General features: G+C 43.7%; 2 protein-coding genes across 4 annotated transcripts; both read left to right on the forward strand.

Moving 5' to 3' along the window:
• Positions 1 to 955: 955 nt before the first annotated feature.
• LOC135534565 (zinc finger and BTB domain-containing protein 17-like) lies at positions 956 to 7361 on the forward strand. Of its 2 annotated transcripts, XM_064961521.1 has the most exons (3): positions 956 to 1922; positions 4450 to 4689; positions 5003 to 7361. In XM_064961521.1, exons 1-3 carry the CDS (start codon positions 1169 to 1171, stop codon positions 5047 to 5049), a joined length of 1041 nt encoding a protein of 346 aa, XP_064817593.1. In that variant the 5' UTR covers positions 956 to 1168; the 3' UTR covers positions 5050 to 7361. The 2 variants fall into 2 exon arrangements, with proteins under 2 accessions (XP_064817593.1, XP_064817592.1); XM_064961520.1 differs by having other exon boundaries at positions 4450 to 7361.
• A 197-nt stretch (positions 7362 to 7558) lies between these two features.
• Positions 7559 to 9743, forward strand: LOC135534566 (zinc finger protein 239-like). 2 transcript variants are annotated; one of them, XM_064961522.1, is made up of 2 exons: positions 7559 to 8169; positions 8932 to 9743. In XM_064961522.1, the coding sequence occupies exons 1-2, from the start codon at positions 7788 to 7790 to the stop codon at positions 9696 to 9698; spliced, it is 1149 nt and encodes a 382-aa protein (XP_064817594.1). In that variant the 5' UTR covers positions 7559 to 7787; the 3' UTR covers positions 9699 to 9743. The 2 variants fall into 2 exon arrangements, with proteins under 2 accessions (XP_064817594.1, XP_064817595.1); XM_064961523.1 differs by having other exon boundaries at positions 8935 to 9743.
• Positions 9744 to 24972: the final 15229 nt, after the last annotated feature.

Here is a 24972-nt window from a genome sequence, read left to right on the forward strand (position 1 = left end):
CACATACCCACACATTGACACTTCAAGGTTCACACACACTTTACTCTTAGCCTCATACATTGACTTGTCTCATATTACCTCATTATTACCTCATACCCCTGCACATTGACTCAGTTCTGGTTCTCCTTGTATATAGCCTCATTATTACCTCATACCCCTGCACATTGACTCAGTTCTGGTTCTCCTTTAATATTAGTGGGGGGGTGGGGGCTCTTCACTGAAAGGTCTACTGTTGTGTTCGTCGCATCTGACCAATAAAATGTGATTTGTACCAGTCAGGTCTGATTGAGCAAAGTATAGTGGTATACTATGTGTAAATAAAACAACTAGATGACATGTGTTCTCTCTACTAGATGACCTGTGTTCTCTCAACTAGATGACCTGTGTTCTCTCAACAAGATGACCTGTGTTCTCTCTACTAGATGACCTGTGTTCTCTCTTCTAGATGACCTGTGTTCTCTCTACTAGATAACCTGTGTTCTCTCTACTAGATGACCTGTGTTCTCTCTACTGGATGGCCTGTGTTCTCTCTACTAGATGACCTGTGTTCTCTCTACTAGATGACCTGTGTTCTCTCTTCTAGATGACCTGTGTTCTCTCTACTAGATGACCTGTGTTCTCTCTACTAGATGACCTGTGTTCTCTCTACTAGATGGCCTGTGTTCTCTCTACTAGATGGCCTGTGTTCTCTCTACTAGAGGACCTGTGTTCTCTCTACTAGATGACCTGTGTTCTCTTAACTTACTACTTACAGCTCTGTAAGAAGAGAACACATGTCATCTAGTTGTTTTGAATTAATCGGGGCATTACCTGCCAGATTAAACAATGTCGTGAATACTTTTCCTAAACTGCGTTACCCACTCCAGTCAGCAGATGGCGACGTGCGTCTTTCATGTGAAGATTCAGTCGTGACGTTTAATCCAGTGGACGGGACCGGATAACAATTACACGGTTACGGATTCGACCACATCGGTAGCTCCCAAGCAACATAAAACCGAAACATTGGAGCTCTTTGGACCGTTATGTGTGTTATAGACATCAGTGTTTTAAACACGCTGTCTGCGTATACAGTTATTCCATTTCACACTGACGCTGTTAGTCAGCGAGCTGGTTAAAATAGCCTAGCACGAGGCTAGTCGATCATGCGAATGAGCTAACATCTCAGGACATGAACTCACTAAATTACTCCCACCCTGCTAAAGAAGAAGGTCGTGGCCGGAACGTTGTCGTGACAGAGGAAGAGGAGGAAAAAGAAGCGTTCGGAAAGAAAGAAGAGACGAAGGCTATCACATTGAAAGACGAAGAAGAAGGTTTTGGAGTAAATGAGGCGATGTATGTTACAGGGAAAGAAGTGGAGAAAGAAGAAGACGCCGTTGTTCGAGTGAAGGAGGAGATTACTGTCACAGTAAAAGGAGAGGAAGAAGGTTTCAGGGTGAAAGAGGAGGAGAAGTACATGACTGTCACAATGAAAGGAGAGGAAGAAGGTTTCAGGGTGAAAGAGGAGAAGTACATGACTGTCACAATGAAAGGAGAGGGAGAAAGTTTCAGGGTGAAAGAGGAGAAGTACATGACTGTCACAGTAAAAGGAGAGGAAGAAGGTTTCAGGGTGGAAGAGGAGGAGAAGTACATGACTGTCACAATGAAAGGAGAGGGAGAAGGTTTCAGGGTGGAAGAGGAGGAGAAGTACATGACTGTCACAATGAAAGGAGAGGCAGAAGGTTTCAGGGTGAAAGAGGAGGAGAAGTACATGACTGTCACAATGAAAGGAGAGGCAGAAGGTTTCAGGGTGGAAGAGGATGTTTTAGTGAAGGAAGAAGAGGTTGTCTTTGGAGTGAAAGAGGAGGAAGAAGCTATGAGAGTGAAAGATGAGGGGGAGGATGATGATGAAGAGGAGGGGGAGACTGGAGATCTGATTAACACCAGTGAGTATCGCCTTAAAAACAGGGGCACAAACTCTGCAGTTGTAGAACTAATGTGTGGTTTTAAAGGGGCATTCATACGCCGTTTCACATCCGTTACACTCACATGTTCTGTTTGACGGGGGAATTGGCTTCGGAAGCCAAAAACAGACAAATACTCCCGTATTTATTTCAAATTCCAATTGTAAAAATCGATTCCAGTTGCTGTACGGTTTTGGAAACCTGAATCTCTCTTCTTTCGTATCACATCCCCAAAAAATAGCTTCACGAATTCAAAATTAGTGTACAGCAAGTGGAGGCTGGTGGTGGGAGGACGACTCATAGTAGTGGCTGGAATGGAGTCAATGGATTGGTTGGTATCAACCACATGGAAACCATGTCTTTGATGTGTGTTTGATGCCATTCCATTGACTCCATTCCAGCCATTACTATGAGCCGTCCTCACACCAGCAGCCTCCACTTGCTGTACACTTTTAACACAGTTTCAGCAGACAGTAAGAGTCCAATGACTCTTATGTGTAATGGAATAGAACTGAGTCATTATCAAATGACTCTTATGTGTAATGGAATAGAACTGAGTCATGATCAAATGACTCTTATGTGTAATGGAATAGAACTGAGTCATGATCAAATGACTCTTATGTGTAATGGAATGGAACTGAGTCATGATCAAATGACTCTTATGTGTAATGGAATGGAACTGAGTCATGATCAAATGACTCTTATGTGGAATGGAATAGAACTGAGTCATGATCAAATGACTCTTATGTGTAATGGAATGGAACTGAGTCATGATCAAATGACTCTTATGTGTAATGGAATGGAACTGAGCCATGATCAAATGACTCTTATGTGGAATGGAATGGAACTGAGTCATGATCAAATGACTCTTATGTGTAATGGAATGGAACTGAGTCATGATCAAATGACTCTTATGTGTAATGGAATGGAACTGAGTCATGATCAAATGACTCTTATGTGGAATGGAATAGAACTGAGTCATGATCAAATGACTCTTATGTGTAATGGAATGGAACTGAGTCATGATCAAATGACTCTTATGTGTAATGGAATGGAACTGAGTCATGATCAAATGACTCTTATGTGGAATGGAATGTTAACAATGGATCAAATTTTGTGTTTAGCTGATTTTCTTTGCAGGTGTAGCGAAATTCTTGCATTTAGGATATATTTTTCTGTTATGTTCAGCTCATAGTGTCTCCTGCTACTGTCCTCTCTTCCACTGACTGTTATGTTCAGCTCATAGTGTCTCCTGCTGTCCTCCCTTCCACTGACTGTTATGTTCAGCTCATAGTGTCTCCTGCTACTGTCCTCTCTTCCACTGACTGTTGTGTTCAGCTCATGTTTTCCCTTAAACCACTCGAGTGTTTCTTTAGCAGTATGCTTCGGGTCATTGTCCTGCTGGAAGGTGAACCTCCGTCCCAGTCTCAAATCTCTGCAAGACTGAAACAGGTTTCCCTCAAGAATTCCCTGTATTTAGCGCCATCCATCATTTCTTCAATTCTGAGCAGTTTCCCTGCCGATGGTAAAACATCCCCATGGGGAACATGGGGAAGCTCTTCTCGAGGTGATGAGGTGTTGGTTTTGCGCCAGACATAGTGTTTTCCTTGATGGCCAAAAAGCTTGATTTTAGTCTCATTTGACCATACTATAGTCTTCCATATGTTTGTTTATTTTATTCTTGAAGCAATGGCTTTTTTTCTGGCCACCCTTCCATAAAGCCCAGCTCTGTGGAGTGTACGACTTAAAGTGGTCCTATGGACAGATACTCCAATCTCCGCTGTGGAGCTTTGCAGCTCCTTCAGGGTTATCTTTGGCCTCTTTGTTGCCTCTCTGATTAATGCCCTCCTTGCCTGGTTCGTGAGTTTTGGTGGGCGGCCATCTCTTGGCAGGTTTGTTGTGGTGCCATATTCATTCCATTTTTTAATAATGGATGTAATGGTGCTCCGTGGGATGTTCAAAGTTTCTGATTTTTTTGTTATAACCCAACCCTGACCTGTACTTCTCCACTACTTTGTCCCTGACCTGTTTGGAGAGCTCCTTGGTCTTCATGGTGCCGCTTGCTTGGTGGTGTTGTAGACTGGGGCCTTTCAGAACATAGATATATCTATATATATATATATATATATATATACTGAGATCATGTTACACTTAGATTGCACACAGGTGGACTTTATTTAACTAATTATGTGACTTCTAAAGGTAATTGCTTGCACCAGATCTTATTTAGGGGCTTCATAGCAAAGAGGGTGAATACATTATGCACTCACCACTTTTCAGTTTTTTTTGTATATCCATTACATGAAATCCAAATAAAAATCCATTTAAATTACAGGTTGTAATGCTACAAAATAGGAATAATGCCAAGGGGGATATATACTATTGCAAGGCACTGTATATGGTATACCGCCAGTCTAGTTGGGATTAAACCTCATCGGAAGACAGTTTGATCAAGTAGAGGTTTTATTCACGTCTCTGTTTAACCAAATACTCTGTTTGTCTTTGGCAGAAGAGAGACCAGACTCTCAGTCTGACGGCAGAAAGAGTCCTTTGGGGGAACCAGACCCAGAGACGCCCAAACCAGCAAGACCACACCACTGCTCCCAGTGTGGAAAGAGTTTTTCCCGGTTATGGGACCGGAAAATACATGAGAGAATACACTCTGGAGTGAAGCCTTACCACTGCTTAGACTGTGGAAAGAGATTTACCCAGCTAGGGCACCTGAAAGAACATAAGAGAACACACACTGGTGAGAAGCCCTACCAATGCTCCCAGTGTGGAAAGAGTTTTAACCAGTTAGGGGCGCTGAAAACGCATGAGAGAATACACACAGGAGAAAAGCCCTACCAATGCTCCCAATGTGAAAAGAGATTTACCCAGTTAGGTACCCTGAAAGAGCATGAATTAAAACACACAAAGACACAGGGGAAGACATACCACTGCTCTCATTGTGGAAAGACATTTTCCAGGTCAGAGGACCTGAAATCACATGAGAGAATAGCGAGGCTGTGTTCCGACTTGTGTTTTTGACTGAGATTTTTTTTTGTCTTTGTTCATGCTAGATGCTGTTCATCACGTTTGGCGCTTGCTGACTGATAATTTGTTTTAAAAAGAGAGCGCTCGTAGACCTTGTCCCGTTGGGACGTAGACAGTTCCCGAAGACAAATGAATAATGTCAGTCATCAGTATTTTGCAGTTCTTCCAGAGGGGGCGGTAACTGTCAGTGCACTTGACGTCTGATTCGTCGAGCTTCATGTCAGTCATCAGTATTTTACAGTTCTTCCAGAGGGGGCGGTAACTGTCAGTGTACTTGAACTCTGATTCGTCGAGCTTCATGTCAGTCATTCCCACTTTGGTCCACGTGTGTGAAAGAAGGTGTGGTTGGTTGCATTTTTACAAAGGCCCTGAAATATTTTCCACTAATATGATCAATCACATCAGATATTTTTTTTTCAGAGCTGATCTAAGTGGTCAAAAGACCAATTGGTGGATTTTTTTTTATTTTTAGAATTTAGAATTCTGAGTAAGATTCTGTTCATAAATACTGCCATCCATAAACTGTCTGTACCTTCTATGTGCAGTCATAAAACCTATTGCAACGTTCATGTCATTTCCTTGGGATTCCATTGGTACCATATTTGACATGGTACCATATCCTCATATTTATCATTGATGGGAAGTATCTGAAATTCATTACACAGAGCATAATGAAAGGCATATAAACGACACAATCATTCATGTGTTACATTTGATATCCGAAATACTCTCATCACTCTGTGCGTCCTTTGGTAAAAATACGATTTATCAGATTATCGGTGAATTAGCAGTCTGGTCCCTTGGGCTTGTCAGCAAGCATTTCACTGTAAGGTTTACACCTGTTGTATTCAGCATTTCACTGTAAGGTTTACACCTGTTGTATTCGGCATTTCACTGTAAGGTTTACACCTGTTGTATTCAGCATTTCACTGTAAGGTTTACACCTGTTGTATTCAGCATTTCACTGTAAGGTTTACACCTGTTGTATTCGGCGCATGTGACAAATAAGATTTGATTTGAGTAATCCAGGACCTCTGCAACATCTCTTTTGTTTGTTGTTTAAGATTAACATTTAAAATGTGTATTTTGTTTTGACTGTGATACAAGGATAATCTCTCACCTTAATAACACAGAATACGTGATCTCACGATCGCTCTCCCGAAGAGTCTTACTTCAGTAAAGCAATTGTTCCACTCTAGGTGGGGATACTTCAAGGCTGAAAAGTTTGGAAAATGTTGTTTGGTTGATTTATGATTAGAGAGAAAGAAATATATCGAATTATTGAGAGATGCGTATGGAAATGCTTTTGTGGTTATGGTGACACCTAATGGACACCTGTGGTTTACCTTCATAATAGCTGGAGGAATTGAACTGAACCAAAATATAAACGCAACATGTAAAGTGTTGGTCCCATTTTTCATGAGCTGAAATAAAAGATCCCAGAAATGTTCCATACAGCACAAAAAAAAGTATATTTCTCTCACATTTTGTGCACACATTTGTTTACATCCCTGTTTGTGAGCATTTGATCCTTTGCCAAGATAATCCAATTCACCTGACAGGTGTGTCATCAAGAAGCTGATTAAACTGGTGCAGCTTGTGCTGGGGGACTTGGTAAACAAACTGAAAGGGTACATACTGCCCCCTAGAGGGTTTGAACAGGTACACTGGCAGTGAGGAAGTATAATTCATTGGCTGGTCCCTCTTGATGACCTGGATGGAATCATGTGATCCTTCCTTAACCAATAGGAAGTCCCATCCAGTTGACTACTTCAAAATGGTGAAAGTCCTCAATGACAATGGCGCTGCCCATGCTAAAACAGACAATCTCTATGAGAATAGCCCATGCTAAAACAGACTTTTGGCCAATAGAGTCCTCTATCTATCTCTATGAGAATAGCATTGAGGGTTGTTGGTAAGATTGACGTCACTACACTAATTGGGACAGGGAATTGGAGCAACAACAACCTCTGATCTCATTGATAGAAAAGTGTATAGAACGAAACCTGTATTTGGCGTTCCGTGAAGTGTCTTAGAATTTAGGAAGCAACCTTTAGCCAATACTTTGAGTATAAACCCTTCAATGTTGTTCAGAATATGATTTGGATCTTTTCAAAATGTAAAATGAAAGAAATAACAGCTGAATAGAATTAGCATTTTGTTGATTCTAACTTTCAAACCTCTTGAATTTGATTTGTAATTGCAAATTAATTTGATATGATATATACGATTTGGATTTTGCTAAATGTATTGGATTTGATATATATATATACCTTGAGAACTCTTGAATTTAAGTTCAGTTTCAATTGCTTAATTTGTGCAGTGGTCATCAAGCTAAAGGTGTATGAAAATGTGATGACTGATATTTTTATGAGTAAAAAAATAAAATAGCCTTAAAGTATCACTCGTAATCATTCAACACAGTTTCCTTTGTATGTCTTTATATCAATTATTATTTCATTAATAAAATGAAAATAAAACATTTCATCAACTGCGTTGCCAACTCCAGTTAGCAGATGGCGATATCCGCATTTAATGAGATGTTGCTAATGTGACGTATAATCTAGTGGACGGAACGCTTCTTCAACAACATGGCTACTGATTCAATCACCTCGGAACCTACATAAAACAGATACATTAAAGCGCTTTAGACGTTTCAGTTAGTTTAAAACACATTTATGTCGTATCTAGTTACCCTTAATTTCTATATTTATGTTTTTGTTAGCCATCTAGATGGGTGGTGAAATTACCAGTAGCCAAGAAGCTAATGAATGATAGCTAGCTAACGTTACCTCGCTAACATCTTCGACCATGAGCTCACCAAGCTACACCCCACCTGCTAAAGAAGAGGAGGTCTACTGGGCGGAGAAAGAAGCCCCCGTGAAAGAGGAGGAGGAAGAGGAGGCTGTCACAGTTAAACAAGAAGAAGAGGGCGAAGCTTTTACAGTTAAACAAGAAGTAGAGGGTGAAGCTGTTGGAGTGAAAGAAGAGGAGGTGGATGTTACTGTGGAGGAAGAGAAACAAGACGGTGCGGCTTTGGGAGTGAAAGAGGAGGAATTGACTGTCACAGTGAAAGAAGAAGATATTTTCAGAGTGAAAGAGGAGGATGCCGTCCTTGGGGTGAAGGAGGAGGGGGAGATTACTGTCACATGGGAGGAGGAAGAGGAAGAGATTGGAGATATAAATAACACCAGTGAGTACCATCTCAAAACCAGAAGTACAAACTATGCAGTTGTTAAACTATTGTGTGGTTTTACCGAAGTTATATACTTGAATATGTTGTTCTGTACTGTACAAATGGTTAAAGCTACACTGTCAGATAGTGTACACCATCAAACAGAGCCGTTAACAATGGGTCAATGCATCCTATGACATTGATCAAATACTGTAGTCCTCATTATCTATTATTATAGAACTCTGTTCGGCCTATAAACATGACATTATCTATTATCATAGAGCTCTGTTCAGCCTGTAAACATGACATTATCTATTATTATAGAGCATCTGACATTATCAGCATGCCTAATGACATTACATGACATTATCTATTATTTATTTTAGAGCTCTGCTCAGCCTATAAACATGACATTATCTATTATTATAGAGCTATAAACTGACATTATCTATTATTTTAGAGCTCTGCTCAGCCTATAAACATGACATTATCTATTATTTTAGAGCTCTGCTCAGCTTATAAACATGACATTATTTATTATTATAGAGCTCTGCTCAGCCTAAAAACATGACATTGTCTATTATTATAGAGCTCTGCTCATTCCATGAAAGCAGATTATATTTGAAGCTCTAGATTATTATTATTATAGTAGCCACCAAGTTTTTCTTTAAATTAGGAATCATTTCTGGTTTAAACCTCATCGGTAGACAGTTTTATCATGTGCTGGTTTCATTCTGGTCTCTGATTAGTAGTTAATTAAATTATATTTTTTGTCTTTAGCAGGAGAAAGACCAGACACTCACTCTGACAGCAGGAAGAGTCCTTCAGGGGAACCAGACCCAGAGACGCCCAAACCAGCGAGACGACACCACTGCTCCCAGTGTGGAAAGAGTTTTACTAAGTTACGGAATCTAAAAGAGCATGAGAGGACACACACAGGAGAAAAGCCTTTCCAATGTTCCCAGTGTGGAAAGAGTTTTACCGTGTTAACTAACCTGAAAAGGCATGAGAGAATACACACTGGAGAAAAGCCTTACCAATGTTCCCAATGTGAAAAGAGTTTTACCGTGTTAGTTAACCTGAAAAGACATGAGAGAATACACACAGGAGAAAAGCCTTATCAATGTTCTCAGTGTGGCAAGAGTTTTACCCAGTTAAGGTCCCTGAAAAGGCATGAGAGAATACACTCTGGAGAGAAGCCTTATCAATGTTCCCATTGTGGAAGGAGTTTTAGGTCGTCTGCAAACATGAAGGAGCATGAGAGGACACACACAGGAGAAAAGCCTTTCCAATGCTCACATTGTGGAAAGAGTTTTACCCATCTAGTGAGCCTGAAAAGACATGAGAGAATGCATACAGGAGAAATGCCCTACCAATGCTCCCATTGTGGAAAGAGTTTTTCCCAATCAGCAAAACTGAAAAGACATAAGAGAATGCACACTGGAGAGAAGCCTTTCAAATGCTTCCATTGTGGAAAGAGTTATACCCAATCAGGGGGCCTGAAAAAGCATGAGATAAAGAAGAAGCTATGTTCTTTATGTTCTTGACTGAGAATGTGTTTTTGTTAATGACAATTTCAATAAAAGCTAATAAAAATATATTTTTTAAATATTTTTCATAATTTCAATACTTTAATTGAATACAGAGTACCTCTGTTTTTAAGTATACGTTCTCTGTGGATGGAGTGGAGCATTAAATATAGAGTCCTGGACAGAGTCTTGTCCATTAGTCGCTGTGGATGGAGTGGAGCATTAAATATAGAGTCCTGGACAGAGTCTTGTCCATCAGTCGCTGTGGATGGAGTGGAACATTAAATATAGAGTCCTGGACAGAGTCTTGTCCATCAGTCGCTGTGGATGGAGTGGAGCATTAAATGTAGAGTCCTGGACAGAGTCTTGTCCATCCTGGACAGAGTCTTGTCCATTAGTCGCTGTGGATGGAGTGGAGCATTAAATATAGAGTCCTGGACAGAGTCTTGTCCATCAGTCGCTGTGGATGGAGTGGAGCATTAAATATAGAGTCCTGGACAGAGTCTTGTCCATCAGTCGCTGTGGATGGAGTGGAGCATTAAATATAGAGTCCTGGACAGAGTCTTGTCCATCAGTCGCTGTGGATGGAGTGGAGCATTAAATATAGAGTCCTGGACAGAGTCTTGTCCATCAGTCGCTGTGGATGGAGTGGAGCATTAAATATAGAGTCCTGGACAGAGTCTTGTCCATCAGTCGCTGTGGATGGAGTGGAGCATTAAATATAGAGTCCTGGACAGAGTCTTGTCCATCAGTCGCTGTGGATGGAGTGAAGTCCTGGACAGACTTGTCCATCCTGTGGATGATACAGTGCCTTGTCCAAGTATTGAAGCCGAGACACCCCTTGAACTTTGAAAGTATTCGGCCCCTTTTGCCACATTTCAGGCTTCAAACATAAAGATAGAAAACTGTATTTTTTTTGTGAAGAATCAACAACAAGTGGGACACAATCATGAAGTGGAACGACATTTATTGGATATTTCAAACTTTTTTAACAAATCAAAAACTGAAAAATTGGGCGTGCAAAATTATTCAGCCCCTTTACTTTCAGTGCAGCAAACTCTCTCCAGAAGTTCAGTGAGGATCTCTGAATGATCCAATGTTGACCTAAATGACTAATGATGATAAATACAATCCACCTGTGTGTAATCAAGTCTCCGTATAAATGCACCTGCACTGTGATAGTTTCAGAGGTCCGTTAAAAGCGCAGAGAGCATCATGAAGAACAAGGAACACACCAGGCAGGTCCGAGATACTGTTGTGAAGAAGTTTAAAGCCGGATTTGGATGCAAAAGATTTCCCAAGCTTTAAACATCCCAAGGAGCACTGTGCAAGCGATAATATTGAAATGGAAGGAGTATCAGACCATTGCAAACCTACCAAGACCTGGCCGTCCCTCTAAACTTTCAGCTCATACAAGGAGATGACTGATCAGAGATGCAGCCAAGAGGCCCATGATCACTCTGGATGAACTGCAGAGATCTACAGCTGAGGTGGGAGACTCTGTCCATAGGACAACAATCAGTCGTATATTGCACAAATCTGGCCTTTATGGAAGAGTGGCAAGAAGAAAGCCATTTCTTAAAGATATCCATAAAAAGTGTCGTTTAAAGTTTGCCACAAGCCACCTGGGAGACACATCAAACATGTGGAAGAAGGTGCTCTGGTCAGATGAAACCAAAATTGAACTTTGGCAACAATGCAAAACGTTTTGTTTGGCGTAAAAGCAACACAGCTCATCACCCTGAACACACCATACCCACTGTCAAACATGGTGGTGGCAGCATCATGGTTTGGGCCTGCTTTTCTTCAGCAGGGACAGGGAAGATGGTTAAAATTGATGGGAAGATGGATGGAGCCAAATACAGGACCATTCTGGAAGAAAACCTGATGGAGTCTGCAAAAGACCTGAGACTGGGACGGAGATTTGTCTTCCAACAAGACAATGATCCAAAACATAAAGCAAAATCTACAATGGAATGGTTCAAAAATAAACATATCCAGGTGTTAGAATGGCCAAGTCAAAGTCCAGACCTGAATCCAATCGAGAATCTGTGGAAAGAACTGAAAACTGCTGTTCACAAATGCTCTCCATCCAACCTCACTGAGCTCGAGCTGTTTTGCAAGGAGGAATGGGAAAAAATTTCAGTCTCTCGATGTGCAAAACTGATAGAGACATACCCCAAGCGACTTACAGCTGTAATCGCAGCAAAAGGTGGCGCTAAAAGTATTAATTTAAGGGGGCTGAATAATTTTGCACGCCCAATTTTTCAGTTTTTGATTTGTTAAAAAGTTTGAAATATCCAATAAATGTCGTTCCACTTTATGATTGTGTCCCACTTGTTGTTGATTCTTCACAAAAAAATACAGTTTTATATCTTTATGTTTGAAGCCTGATATGTGGCAAAAGGTCGCAAAGTTCAAGGGGCCGAATACTTTCGCAAGGCACTGTATGTTGCCTGATCTCCTCTTCAGCTGTGATATAATAGTTTTAGTACATTAAACTAGACTTGGGGTTTCACAGTTGTCGTAGTGATAAACTTTGCCTTTAGGGTTGGTCGTTGACCAGCTCCATTATTGCAATAGAAATGACAAATTCTCTCTTAAACTGATTAGAATTTCCACGACACTCTGCTCGGGTCATGAAAATCCATTACATGAAGCTCCAGACGAATAGTTATTGTGCTGATGATGTTGCTTCCAGAGGCAGTTTGGAACTCGCTTCACCACTCGGCAGTCCCGTCCTGTGAGCTTGTGTGTCCTACCACTTCGTAGCTGAGCCGAAGTTGCTCCTAGACTTTTTCCAACTTCACGAGAACAGCACTTTCTGTTGACTGGGGGGGAACTCTAGCAGGGGAAGAAATTTGACGAACTGACTTGTTGGAAAGGTGAACATCGTATGACGGGTGCCACGTTGAAACTCACTGAGCTCTTCAGTAAGGCCATTCTGCCACTCATGTTTGTCTATGGAGATTGCATAGCTGCAATAGCAAAATACGCTAATTTGAAGGGGTGTCCACATACTTTTGTATATACAGTTGTAGCCGGAAAATATTGGCACCCTCGCACTTTTTTCAAATAATACACAATTTCTTCCAGAAAACTGTTCAAATGAAAACATATTTTAGTGTCCACATAAGTATGTCTCCGGTTTGTAGTAATTTAATTTATGAAGAAGAATAATTTATGAAGTGTTAGCTTATTACACAAAGACATCCTCAAATGGCCTAGAAAATATCAGTGGCACCTTCTAGAATTAGTGAAAAATAATTAGATTTCAAGCAGGTGATTCTCCTTTACTTTGGAATTGAACTCACCGGTGGTGAGCTGCAGGTACCTGCAATATAACAATCACTCATTCAGCCAGTTTGAATAGAGAAAATGACTCATTCAACCAGTTTGAATAGAGAAAAGGACTCATTCAACCAGTTTGAATAGAGAAAAGGACTCATTCAACCAGTTTGAATAGAGAAAAGGACTCATTCAACCAGTTTTAATAGAGAAAAGGACTCATTCAACCAGTTTTAATAGAGAAAAGGACTCATTCAACCAGTTTGAATAGAGAAAAGGACTCATTCAACCAGTTTGAATAGAGAAAAGGACTCATTCAACCAGTTTGAATAGAGAAAAGGACTCATTCAACCAGTTTGAATAGAGAAAAGGACTCATTCAACCAGTTTGAATAGAGAAAAGGACTCATTCAACCAGTTTGGATAGAGAAAAGGACTCATTCTCCCGGGACCTTGGTGTTCCTGTTTCCACCGTACGTAATGTTATCGAGATGTTTGAGGCCCGTGCCACTAGTCAGCCTCCCTGGACGTGGCCGCAACAGACCGTCCGTCGACCAACTGCCACACAGATTCAACCTTCAGACACAAGGTGCGACAGTTTCAACTCACACCAACCCAATGAAAGGGGGTTATATGGAGACCCAGGAGTACCCCACTGCTGAGAGAGAGATAAGAAAGCCGGACTGAAATTTGCCAAAACACACCTGATAATGCCAAAAATATTCCAGGGAGAATGTCCTGTGGACAGATGAGAGCAAATTAGAGCTTTATATGGTAAAGCTGATCATCTCTGTGTTTACAGAAAATAAAATGAAACCTTCAAAGGGAATAACTCCTTCCCTACAGTCAAACACAGAGGAGGTCCATCCTTCCCTACAGTCAAACACAGAGGAGGTCCATCCTTCCCTACAGTCAAACACAGAGGAGGTCCATCCTTCCCTACAGTCAAACACAGAGGAGGTCCATCCTTCCCTGCAGTCAAACACAGAGGAGGTCCATCCTTCCCTACAGTCAAACACAGAGGAGGTTCATCCTTCCCTACAGTCAAATACAGAGGAGGTTCATCCTTCCCTACAGTCAAACACAGAGGAGGTTCATCCTTCCCTACAGTCAAACACAGAGGAGGTTCATCCTTCCCTACAGTCAAACACAGAGGAGGTTCATCCTTCATCACTCATCCCCTAAAGTCAAACACAGAGGAGGTTCATCCTTCCCTACAGTCAAACACAGAGGAGGTTCATCCATTCCCAAGGAGGTACAGTCAAACACAGAGGATGTTCATCCTTCCCGACAGTCAAACACAGAGGAGGTTCAGTGATGTTTTGTGGTTTCTTTACTGCCTCTGACACCGGGTGGCTTGAACGTGTGCCTGGTTTCGTGAAATCACACTTCCGAAAGCTGGGTCTCCGTCGAAGGTCATGGGGTCTTCCAGCAGGACAAGGACCCCAACACACTTCAGAAAGCTGGGTCTCCGTCGAAGGTCATGGGGTCTTCCAGCAGGACAAGGACCCCAACACACTTCAGAAAGCTGGGTCTCCGTCGAAGGTCATGGGGTCTTCCAGCAGGACAATGACCCCAACACACTTCAGAAAGCTGGGTCTCCGTCGAAGGTCATGGGGTCTTCCAGCAGGACAAGGACCCCAACACACTTCAGAAAGCACCCAGAAAGGGTTCAAGACAAAACGTTGGACTGTTCTGAAGTGGCCAGCGGTGAGTCCAGATGTAAATCCCATTGAAGACTTGTGGAGGGATCTGAAAACAGCAGTTAGGACAAGGACCCCTTCTAATCTGGGAGAACTGGAGCAGCTTGACCAAGAGGAGTGGGGCCAAACTGACTGTACAGAGATACAGGAAGCTCATCGATGGTTAAAGGAAGTACCTGTACAGAGATACAGGAAGCTCATCGATGGTTAAATGAAGTACCTGTACAGAGATACAGGAAGCTCATCGATGGTTAAAAGAACTACCAGTACAGAGATACAGGAAGCTCATCGATGGTTAAAGGAACTACCTGTACAGAGATACAGGAAGCTCATCAATGGTTAAAAGAACTACCAGTACAGAGATGCAGGAAGCTCATCGATGGTTATAGGAAGCGCTTGATTGCAGTTAGGATGTGCTACCAAATATTAAACCTAGGGTGTCAATAATTTTGTAAAAATGTCTTGTTTATTTTCTGATTTAAATGAATATATTAAGTTCGGAATCAAAAACAAAGGTTCTGTGGAGACCAAATACTTTGGACAATTTCAATTTATTTTGGGGGGGGGGGGTTGTATAGGAAATCTGTAGGAGAACATAGGATGTTTCCCACAGGGCCCTTTTCCTTCACACAGAACACACTTCTCCAGGCACCGCTACACTGCATAGGGCCGATGGGAAGACAGCAGTCACACACAGCGTGATGTTACAGCACCGCTACACTGCATAGGGCCGATGGGAAGACAGCAGTCACACACAGCGTGATGTTACAGCATAGGGCCGATGGGAAGACAGCAGTCACACACACTGCATAGGGCCGATGGGAAGACAGCAGTCACACACAGCGTGATGTTACAGCACCACTACACTGCATAGGGCCGATGGGAAGACAGCAGTCACACACAGCGTGATGTTACAGCACCGCTACACTGCATAGGGCCGATGGGAAGACAGCAGTCACACACAGCGTGATGTTACAGCACCGCTACACTGCATAGGGCCGATGGGAAGACAGCAGTCACACACAGCGTGATGTTACAGCACCGCTACACTGCATAGGGCCGATGATGGGAAGACAGCAGTCACACACAGCGTGATGTTACAGCACCGCTACACTGCATAGGGCCGATGGGAAGACAGCAGTCACACACAGCGTGATGTTACAGCACCGCTACACTGCATAGGGCCGATGGGAAGACAGCAGTCACACACAGCGTGATGTTACAGCCCCGCTACACTGCATAGGGCCGATGGGAAGACAGCAGTCACACACAGCGTGATGTTACAGCACCGCTACACTGCATAGGGCCGATGGGAAGACAGCAGTCACACACAGCGTGATGTTACAGCACCGCTACACTGCATAGGGCCGATGGGAAGACAGCAGTCACACACAGCGTGATGTTACAGCACCGCTACACTGCATAGGGCCGATGGGAAGACAGCAGTCACACACAGCGTGATGTTACAGCACCGCTACACTGCATAGGGCCGATGGGAAGACAGCAGTCACACACAGCGTGATGTGCATAGGGCCGATGGGAAGACAGCAGTCACACACAGCGTGATGCACCGCTACACTGCATAGGGCCGATGGGAAGACAGCAGTCACACACAGCGTGATGTTACAGCACCGCTACACTGCATAGGGCCGATGGGAAGACAGCAGTCACACACAGCGTGATGTTACAGCACCGCTACACTGCATATGGGAAGACAGCAGGAACACAGCGTGATGTTACAGCATCTTTGATTTGAACACTGCGTGATGGGACAGACAGCAGTCACACACAGCGTGACAGCACCACTACACTGCATAGGGCCGATGGGACAGACAGCGTGTGTTACACACAGCGTGATGTTACAGCACCGCTACAAACACTGCATAGGGCCGATGGGAAGACAGCAGTCACACACAGCGTGATGTTACAGCACCGCTACACTGCATAGGGCCGATGGGAAGACAGCAGTCACACACAGCGTGATGTTACAGCACCGCTACACTGCATAGGGCCGATGGGAAACAGCAGTCAACACAGCGTGATCTACACTGCATAGGGCCGATGGGAAGACAGCAGTCACACACAGCGTGATGTTACAGCACCGCTACACTGCATAGGGCCGATGGGAAGACAGCAGTCACACACAGCGTGATGTTACAGCACCGCTACACTGCATAGGGCCGATGGGAAGACAGCAGTCACACACAGCGTGATGTTACAGCACCGCTACACTGCATAGGGCCGATGGGAAGACAGCAGTCACACACAGCGTGATGTTACAGCACCGCTACACTGCATAGGGCCGATGGGAAGACAGCAGTCACACACAGCGTGATAAGCCAGTAGGTCCCAAGCATGCTATAATTTCCTCTAACAGTGATGTTGGGAAGACAGCAGTCACACACAGCTACACTGCATAGGGCCGATGGGAAGACAGCAGTCACACACAGCGTGATGTTACAGCCCCGCTACACTGCATAGGGCCGATGGGAAGACAGCAGTCACACACAGCGTGATGTTACAGCCCCGCTACACTGCATAGGGCCGATGGGAAGACAGCAGTCACACACAGCGTGATGTTACAACCCCGTTTACACTGCATAGGGCCGATGGGAAGACAGCAGTCACACACAGCGTGATGTTACAGCACCGCTACACTGCATAGGGCCGATGGGAAGACAGCAGTCACACACAGCGTGATGTTACAGCACCGTTACACTGCATAGGGCCGATGGGAAGACAGCAGTCACACACAGCGTGATGTTACAGCAGCTACACTGCATAGGGCCGATGGGAAGACAGCAGTCACACACAGCGTGATGTTACAGCCCCGCTACACTGCATAGGGCCGATGATGGGAAGACAGCAGTTACAGACACACACAGCGTGATGTACACAGCATAGGGCCGATGGGAAGACAGCAGTCACACACAGCGTGATGTTACAGCACCGCTACACTGCATAGGGCCGATGGGAAGACAGCACAGTCACACACAGCGTGATGTTACAGCACCGCTACACTGCATAGGGCCGACAGGGAAGACAGCAGTCACACACAGCGTGATGTTACAGCCCCGCTACACTGCATAGGGCCGATGGGAAGACAGCAGTCACACACAGCGTGATGTTACAGCCCCGTTACACTGGATGTCATAGGGCCGATGGGAAGACAGCTGGATGAGTCACACACAGCTGATGTTATATGTCCGTTACAGCTGGATGAGGGCCGAGCTCCTGGGAAGACAGCAGTCACACACAGCTGGATGATGTTACAGCCCCGCTACACTCCTGGTATATGTCTGTTACAGCTGGATGAGTCAACGGACCTGGCACAGCTCCTGGTATATGACCATTACAGCTGGATGAGTCAACAGGCCTGGCACAGCTCCTGGTATATGTCCGTTACAGCTGGATGAGTCAACGGTGGCACAGCTCCTGGTATATGACCATTACAGCTGGATGAGTCAACGGGCCTGGCACAGCTCCTGGTATATGACCATTACAGCTGGATGAGTCAACAGGCCTGGCACAGCTCCTGGTATATGTCCGTTACAGCTGGATGAGTCAACTGACGTGGCACAGCTCCTGGTATATGTCTGTTACAGCTGGATGAGTCAACGGGCCTGGCACAGCTCCTGGTATATGTCTGTTACAGCTGGATGAGTCAACGGGCCTGGCACAGCTCCTGGTATATGTCTGTTACAGCTGGATGAGTCAACGGGCCTGGCACAGCTCCTGGTATATGTCTGTTACAGCTGGATGAGTCAACGGGCCTGGCACAGCTCCTGGTATATGTCTGTTACAGCTGGATGAGTCAACGTGGCACAGCTCCTGGTATATGTCTGTTACAGCTGGATGCCTGGCACAGCTCCTGGTATATGTCTGTTACAGCTGGATGAGTCAACAGCTCCTGGTATATGTCTGTTACAGCTGGATGAGTCAACGGGCCTGGCACAGCTCCTGGTATATGTCTGTTACAGCTGGATGAGTCAACGGGCCTGGCACAGCTCCTGGTATATGTCTGTTACAGCTGGATGAGTCAACAACAGGCCTGGCACAGCTCCTGGTATATGGCCTGGCACAGCTCCTGGTATATGTCTGTTACAGCTGGATGAGATGGAGCTCCTGGTATATGTCTGTTACAGCTGGATGAGACAGCTCCTGGTATATGTCTGTTACAGCTGGATGAGTCAACAGGCTGGATGGTCACAGCTGAGTCAACGGGCCTGGTATATGTCTGTTACAGCTGGATGATCAACTGGATGAGTCAACGGGCCTGGCACAGTGGTATATGTCCGTTACAGCTGGATGAGTCAACCTGGCACAGCTCCTGGTATATGTCTGTTACAGCTGGATGAGTACAGGCTTGGCGGGCCTGGATGGTATATGTCTGTTACAGCTGGATGAGTCAACGGACGTGGGCCTGGCACAGCTCCTGGTATATGTCTGTTACAGCTGGATGAGTCAACAGGTCTGGATACAGCTCCTGGTATATGTCTGTTACAGCTGGATGAGTCAACAGACGTGGCAAGAAACAGCTCCTGGTATATATCTGTTACAGCTGGATGAGTCAACGGACGTGGAGGGCCTGGCACAGCTCCGCAAAAATCAGAAACTTTCTGTCCAAAAATGATGCAGAAAAATTAATCCATGCTCTTATCATTTTTAGATTAGACTACTGCAATGCTCTACTTTCCGGCTACCCGGATAAAGCACTAAATAAACTTCAGTTAGTGCTAAATACGGCTGCTAGAATCCTGACAAGAACCCAAAAATTACAGCTGGATGAGTTGATCATATTACTCCAGTGCTGTAGCCTCCCTACACTGGCTTCCTGTCAAGGCAAGGGCTGATTTCAAGGTTTTACTGCTAACCTACAAAGCATTACATGGGCTTGCTCCTACCTATCTCTCTGATTTGGTCCTGCCGTACATACCTACACATACGCTACGGTCACAAGACGCAGGCCTCCTAATAGTCCCTAGAACATCTAAGCAAACAGCTGGAGGCAGGGCTTTCTCCTACAGAGCTCCATTTTTATGGAATGGTCTGCCTACCCATGTGAGAGACGCAAACTCGGTCTCAACCTTTAAGTCTTTATTGAAGACTCATCTCTTTAGTGGGTCATATGATTGAGTGTCGTCTGGCCCAGGAGTGTGAAGGTGAATGGAAAGGCTCTGGAGCAACGAACAGCCCTAGCTGTCTCTGCCCGGCCTTATCGCCTCTTTCCACTGGGATTCTCTGCCTCTAACCCTATTACAGGGGCTGAGTCACTGGCTTACAAGGGCTCTTTCATACCGTCCCTAGGAGGGGTGCGTCACTTGAGTGGGTTGAGTCACTGATGTGATCTTCCTGTCTGGGTTGGCGCCCCCCTTGGGTTGTGCCGTGGCGGAGATCTTTGTGGGCTATACTCGGCCTTGTCTCAGGATGGTAAGTTGGTGGTTGAAGATATCCCTCTAGTGGTGTGAGGGCTGTGCTTTGGCAAAGTGGGTGGGGTTATATCCTTCCTGTTTGGCCCTGTCATCAGACGGGGCCACAGTGTCTCCTGACCCCTCCTGTCTCAGCCTCCAGTATTTATGCTGCAGTAGTTTATGTGTCGGGGGCTAGGGTCAGTTTGTTATATCTGGAGTACTTCTCCTGTCCTATCCGGTGTCCCGTGTGAATTTAAGTATGCTCTCTCTAATTCTCTCTTTCTTTCTCTCTCTCGGAGGACCTGAGCCCTAGGACCATGCCTCAGGACTACCTGGCATGATGACTCCTTGCTGTCCCCAGTCCACCTGGCCGTGCTGCTGCTCCAGTTTCAACTGTTCTGCCTGTGATTATTATTATTTGACCATGCTGATCATTTATGAACATTTGAACATCTTGGCCATGTTCTGTTATAATCTCCACCTGGCACAGCCAGAAGAGGACTGGCCACCCCACATAGCCTGGTTCCTCTCTAGGTTTCTTCCTAGGTTCTGGCCTTTTCTGGAGTTTTTCCTAGCCACCGTGTTTCTACACCTGCATTGCTTGCTGTTTGGGGTTTTAGGCTGGTTTTCTGTACAGCACTTTGAGATATCAGCTGATGTACTAAGGGCTATATAAATACATTTGATTTTACTTTGGTGGTCTAGATATGTTGGTATCTGTACTGATGGCGCAAAAGCCACGACAGGGAGAGATAATGGAGTTGTAACGTGCAAGAGGTTGCTCCCGATGCCACTTGGGTCCACTGCAGCATCCACCGAGAGGCTCTTGCTGTCAAGGGAATGCCTGACAGCTTGAAAGACGTTTTGGACACTACAGTGAAAATGGTTAACTTTGTTAAAGCAATGTCCCTGAACTCTCATGTATTTTCTGCACTATGTAATGCTTTTACAACAACAGAAGTGCACTGGTTATCAAGATGGAAAGTAAATGACACGTTTTTGTTTTTTTAATTGAGAGACGAGCTTAAAGTTTTCTTTACTGACCATAATTTTCACTTGTCTGACCCATTGCATGATGACGAGTTTCTCACACGACTGGCCTATCTGGGTGATGTTTTTTCTCGCCCGAATGATCTGAATCTAGGATTACAGGGACTCTCCACAACTATATTTAATGTGCGGGACAAAATTTAGGCTATGATTAAAATGTTAGAGCTCTTCTCTGTCTGCATTAACACACAGATCGTTCCATTGTTGTATGATTTTTTGTGTGCGAATGAACTCAAACTTACAGACAAATGTCAAATGTGATATACCGAAGCACCTGAGTGAGTTGGGTGCGCAATTACAGAGGTACTTTCCCGAAACGGATGACACAAACAACTGGATTCGTTATCCCTTTCATGCCGTGCCTCCAGTCCACTTACCGATATCTGAACAAAGAGAGCCTCATCGAAATTGCAACAAGCTGTTCTGTGAAAATTGAATTTAAATCAGAAGCCACTGCCAGATTTCTGGATTGGGCTGCGCTCAGAGTATCCTGCCTTGGAAAATCGCGCTGTTAAGACACTGATACCCTTTGCAACAAGATACCTATGTGAGAGTGGATTCTCGGCCCTCACTAGCATGAAAACTAAATACAGGCACATACTGTATGGAGATTTTTTTTAGGACTCTCTCCATTACAACCCAACATTGCAGAGTTATGTGCATCCTTTCAAGCACACCCTTCTCATTAACCTGTGGTGAGTTACTCACAATTTTCAATGAACAAATAAGGTTTTATAAAGAGCAAAATTATTGATTATTATTATATTATTATTTGTGCCTTGGTCCTATAAGAGCGCTTTGTCACTTCCCACGAGCCGGGTTGTGACAAAAACTAGTGTGTGTGTGGCAGGTTTACAATGATGTCAAAAACAAGATTTGAGAGTGCGCTGACCCTGGTGCTAATGTAACCGATGTGAAATGGCTAGCTAGTTAGCGGTGGTGCGCGCTAATAGCGTTTCAATCGGTGACGTCACTTGCTTTGAGACCCTGAAGTAGTGGTTCCCCTTGCTCGGCAAGGGCCGTGGCTTTTGTGGAGCGATGGGTAACGATGCTTCGTGGGTGACTGTTGATGTGTGCAGAGGGTCCCTGGTTCGAGCCCAGGTTGGGGCGAGGAGAGCGACGGACTGAAGTTATACTGTTACACTAGAGCTGGAGGTTTAATGTTTGAAGGTGTACGGGACTATAAAAAATTTGGGAACCACAGCTGTAGACCATGTTATTCTGTTGAATACGCTGTCCTGATAGGGTAATATAGACCATGTTATTCTGTTGAATACGCTGTCCTGACAGGGTAATATAGACCATGTTATTCTAGACCATGTTATTCTGTTATTCTGTCGAATACGCTGTCCTGATAGGGTAATATAGACCATGTTATTCTGTTGAATAAGGCCTAGCCAATGGCTGACTTAGCTTGCTAGATTTATCTCCCCAGAGACCACCAAAGAAAATCCTGATTGGTTATTTTTTCTCTTCAGTGTTAACGCTTTCCTTTTTAACAAAAAAAAACTGAAGAATCAGAACATCATTGAAAATAATGTAATAATTATTTTTAATTGTATTTTATAAATCCTTAGCCTTTCTCTGAAAGCGGGAAAGGCCCTCATTGTTCGCCACTGTGTTTCAGTTAGTAATAATTTGTAGAGCGGCTCTATTTGCATTTTTTTTTTTTTCAACATTCTTAACGTCTAAATAATTCATGTTGTTCTGAAATATGAACACAGAAACACTGAACATTTTGAACTCTTTATTATGGTATCGATTTGACAAAATTACAGTCATGGTCCTGAATTGGACTCACATTTTTCTGGGCTCGACTCGGTCTCGGACCACTCGCCCCCCTCCCAGTCTTGGTCTTGAGTCGGTCTCGAACTCAACACTGATTAGTCTTTTAATGACAGATAGTACAAAATACATCCATAATGGTGCACATTTTCCATAGATTTCACCATAATTATTCAGTTTCAAAGTAAACAGGATGGGACTCTTATCCTAAAGGATTCCAAAAACCTGTGACCCGGACGTACTTAGGTCTTCTTGCCTGCTTCGCAGCGGTCAACAAAGCTATTCTTTCAACCACCTCAGTTGCTTGATAGCCAACAATAAACCGAAACATTGACGGTCATAAGCCATTTTTGTGAACATTAACTAATCTTAGTGTTTTAAACACACGTCTGTTGACTTATCTACTGGTTAAGTTTGACCTAATTTGCTCAATACATTTGCAAACCTGTTAAGATTGATACTGAGCCTAGCACTAGGATAGTCGCTAATGCTAAATAGCTAAATAGCTAGCTAATATCTCCGACTATGAGCTCATTAAATTATTCCCCCTCTGCTGAAGAAGAGGAGGTTTGTTGCACGGAGACCGAAGCTCTGGGGCTGAACATTGTCGTGAAAGAAGAAGATGAGGGTGTTACAGTGAAAGGAGATGAAGACGTTTTCAGAATTAAAAAGGAGGAAGAGGAGAATGTTGCAGTGAAAGAAGAGAAAGAACATTTTGGGCCAGAAGAGGGGATAGAGGCTGTCATAGTGGAAGAAGAGGAAGTAGAAGCTTTCAGAATGAAAAAGGAGGAAGAGGAGGCTGTCACAGTGGAAGAGGAGGAGGTGGAAGCTTCGATAATGAAAAGGGAGGAAGAGGAAGATATCACATTGAAAAAAGAGGAGGAGGTTGTTACAGTGAAAGAAGAGAAAGAACAATTTGGAGTGAAAGAGGAAGAGGGGATAGAGGCTGTCACAGTAGAAGAGGAGGAGGTAGAAGCTTTAAAAATAAAAAAGGAGGAAGAGGAGGCTGTCACAGTGGAAGAGGAGGAGGTGGAAGCTTCGATAATGAAAAGGGAGGAAGAGGAAGATATCACATTGAAAAAAAGAGGAGGAGGATGTTATACTGAAAGAAGAGAGAGAACATTTTGGAGTGAAAGAGGAAGAGGATGCTATATCAATAAAAGAGGAGAAGGAAGACGTTTTGGGAGTGAAAGAGGATGATGATGATGAGGAGGAAGAAGAAGAAGAAGGAGGAGGGGAGGAGGAGGAGACAGAAGATCTGATTAACACCAGTGAGTATTGTCTTATAAACAGGGGCACAAACTCTGCAGTTGTTGAACTGTGTTGTTTTTAAGGGGCATTCTATTGACGTTCTACACAGGAATGTTGTTCTTTACTGAAGGATTCTGCGATTGGTCCTTGCGGTTTTTACAACGGTTAAACTAGTGATATATCGGCCTAGCCATTCTTTATTGGAGACTATAAACTGGGAGGTTGGAGCCCTGAATGCTGATTGGCTGAAAGCCGTGGTATACCATGGGTATGACAAAACATACATTTTACTGCTCTAATTACGTTGGTAACCAGTTTATAATAAAAATAAGGGAACTCAGGTGTTTGTGGTATATGGCCAATATTCCACGGCTAAGGGCTGTATCCAGGCACTCTGCGTTGCGTCGTGCTTAAGAACAGCCCATAGCCGTGGAATATTGGCCACACCCCCCAGGGCCTTATTGTTTAAATATAGCCTCATTTATAAATGCCCCACGAGCTTTAGTTCAACTGTCACAGTTCCCATCAGAACCAAAAATATAGGTTAAGTTGTACATTAAGCCCACACAAATCTAAAGGTAGACATTTCTAACGTATACAGCCCTAATGTTCCTGAAAGAAAGTGGAGCTAAAATTAAAGATGAATCGTTCATGTTTAGTTTTATAAATAAAATATGTGAAATGTCCAGACTGGGTTTAATAGCCATACCCATTAAATAATACATTTTTAAATATAATCAATAAAAAAAAATACATTTCCAATTGTTAAAAACAGACATTTTGTTATGTGATCTTGACTTCAATC

Source organism: Oncorhynchus masou, unplaced genomic scaffold, assembly GCF_036934945.1.
Source record: "Oncorhynchus masou masou isolate Uvic2021 unplaced genomic scaffold, UVic_Omas_1.1 unplaced_scaffold_3587, whole genome shotgun sequence".
Lineage (NCBI taxonomy): Eukaryota > Metazoa > Chordata > Actinopteri > Salmoniformes > Salmonidae > Oncorhynchus > Oncorhynchus masou.